The sequence below is a fragment of the Cariama cristata genome, unplaced genomic scaffold (assembly GCF_000690535.1).
Source record: "Cariama cristata isolate BGI_N322 unplaced genomic scaffold, ASM69053v1 scaffold38432, whole genome shotgun sequence".
NCBI classification, from domain to species: domain Eukaryota; kingdom Metazoa; phylum Chordata; class Aves; order Cariamiformes; family Cariamidae; genus Cariama; species Cariama cristata.
Window position 1 is genome coordinate 47264 of NW_009605175.1, and position 2461 is coordinate 49724.

Here is a 2461-nt window from a genome sequence, read left to right on the forward strand (position 1 = left end):
AGCGGTAAGGATGACATGAAACAACTCCTTTATTAGCAATGAGTAGGATCCCTTGCCTGAAAAACAGCTGAGAAAGAATATGAGACAGCTCTGGGAAATCTTGAAGGCATAAGAAAGGTGAGCAAGGAAAGGCTGTTGACTGATACAGGCACGTGGGGACATAACATTGCCACAGGTTGGTTGGAATGCTACAATTGCATATGGGTTCCAAACCCACTGGTAAGGTTTATGGAAGAGAAGTCTGTCCAGGACTATTAAATATGCAATAACTGCTTTAAGACTCAAAATCCCCAAACTAACAAATTTTGAGAAGGAGAGAAAATAAACAAGGAAAATAACATTGTATGCATGCGTTGTACTTAACTCCTCTTGGGGAATCTGCTGTTGATGACTGTAAGAAACAGGATATTGTGCTTAGGTGGCTCTTCAGTCTGACCCTCTGTGGCCATTAGCATGTTCCTTCCTCTGTTGAGAAACTCCTGGTTAACTTATCTTTTGTTTCCAGTAAGCATTGTGTATGAGGTCTTTCCCACAATTTCTTGCTGATCCTGTCTTTAACAGTGGCTATTAGTGGTTGTCAGAGAAGAATATAGTAACAGGGCGAGCATGTGTACTATTTCTCTGCTCAGCTCTCCTAGCAATCTACTTTCACAGACTTCCTGGGCCAGAGGTGGTGTTTTTGTCTTTTACTGACCCTTAATGGACTTTTTTATTTTCTTTTTTTTCCCCCTCCCTTCTTCCTACCACTGCCTTTTTTTACAGTGTCCTGTGGCAGCAAGTTAACCCTATGTTGTGTGACAAGAGGGGTTTCTTTATTTTGTTTACATCGCACCTCGAAATTTCATTTGATCCCAAGTATTTCTTGTATTGCGAGCATGAGCGTTCATTCCATGTTCATCTCTTCCAGCTCACGTGCTTTTATATTATAAATCTCAGGTGTTCTCTGCTGGTCAGGCTTTTTTTCTATAGCGAAAAGCCTTGATGTATGTGAAACCACTTTTATGGAGCACTCCATGGAGATGATGGTACTAGCAGTGTGTCATCTGAATTAACTGCCAGGAAGATAGTGTGACTCATGTCAGCTTTGCATGGCTCTTCTTTGTCCTGTTGCAAAACTTTCAGAGGAAGCATTAGCTAAGGTGTTAGTAGATGACCTTACGCAGTTAACTCCATTGGATCTGCAGATACTTATCTCCTAGCCGTTCCATGACGTTTAAGCAGTTCTAAATTATCTTTTTAGGTCTACCTCACACAAATGGCAAAGTATGCTAAAATCTCCATGTTCTGCTTACTTTCTGGAAAGCAACGTGTTTGTATTGCTGTTGAGGAACTTGAATGGGTGATGGGACACCTTGCACTAACATCCTGTCCTTGCAGGTGCAGCACCTGGACACGCTGAGCGGGGAGGACCTGCTGCTGACGGGCGAGGTGAGCTGGCGGCCGCTCGTGGAGAGCAACGCCCGCAGCATTCTCAAGCCCCTTTCCCCTGTTTACAATGACGAAGGACTCTGAGAGTGCTGGCGCCTGACATTTCTATCAATTTGTCAGATCAGCTTGGGAAGCATGCCTGAAATTGAACTGGGCTGAGGCTGTGGGGTCAGGAAGAAAAAATCTGCTGTTGAAAAGAAAATATTTAATTAGATATCCTATCCGTGGTGCCTCAGTAGCAAATTGGACAGCGATACTCTTCTGAATATTCACCTGCAAATAAATGCTAGTTGGTTTGAGAACCTCTGTCCTTTTTATGGCACTGAGTGGTCCTAGCTGACAAATTGAAAGACCTGCCTTCTGTCTTTAGGAAACCAGATATTTTACCATGACTAAGAGTTATCTCAAGAAGACATTTCTATCCTTTGCCTCATTTGGAGAGCTGCTACATAGAGACACAACGGTGTTCCTCTGCTCATTGAATGGTTCTGAATGCAAATCTGAGCTTTGAATGTTAGATATTAATGTATTTTAAAAGCCTGATATCAAGACAGAATGGTCCATTTTTGCTTTAGTGGAGTTAAGAATTGCTTTAACAGATTTTGAAGGATTTTCTGTGAAAATCCTTTTTAGGAACTCTGCTCTGTTGCACAAGGATAGAGGGATGCAAAGAATAATGCACAGTCCCCGGTAATCCTCTGTGACTCTGGACATCTTAATGAGAATAAAGTCCAAAATGTGGCTGGGCTGTCATTAAAAGCTGCCTCAGAGTACTTAGTATTTCAGGCTGCCTTGCTGATATTTCCATCTTCTTTTTAGAGTTGTGGTCTAAGAATTTCTTTATGAAAATAACATCCCTGTTTCTCTCCATGGCTCTTAACGGGACAGGACTATGCTGTCCTCCATCCCCCAAAGCAGTGGTCCAGGGCTTTTTAACAAGACCTAGCAACCTCAGTGAAAACTTTATATGGTTGTGCAGGCAAATTACGCCAACATAGTAATTACGTGAGCAAGAGCTCCAGTGATTATATCA

The 2461-nt window shown here is 42.3% G+C and overlaps 1 protein-coding gene across 1 annotated transcript in view; it reads left to right on the top strand.

The window, feature by feature from the left end:
• Positions 1–1512, top strand: part of LOC104158255 (ubiquinol-cytochrome-c reductase complex assembly factor 1) — a gene marked incomplete at its 5' end in the record, with an annotated part of 45266 nt that extends 43754 nt beyond the window's left edge. The window contains one exon of the mRNA XM_009695855.1: positions 1378–1512. Within this exon, the coding sequence (XP_009694157.1) occupies positions 1378–1512 (135 nt within the window). The remainder of the gene's footprint in view (positions 1–1377) is intronic.
• Positions 1513–2461: the final 949 nt, after the last annotated feature.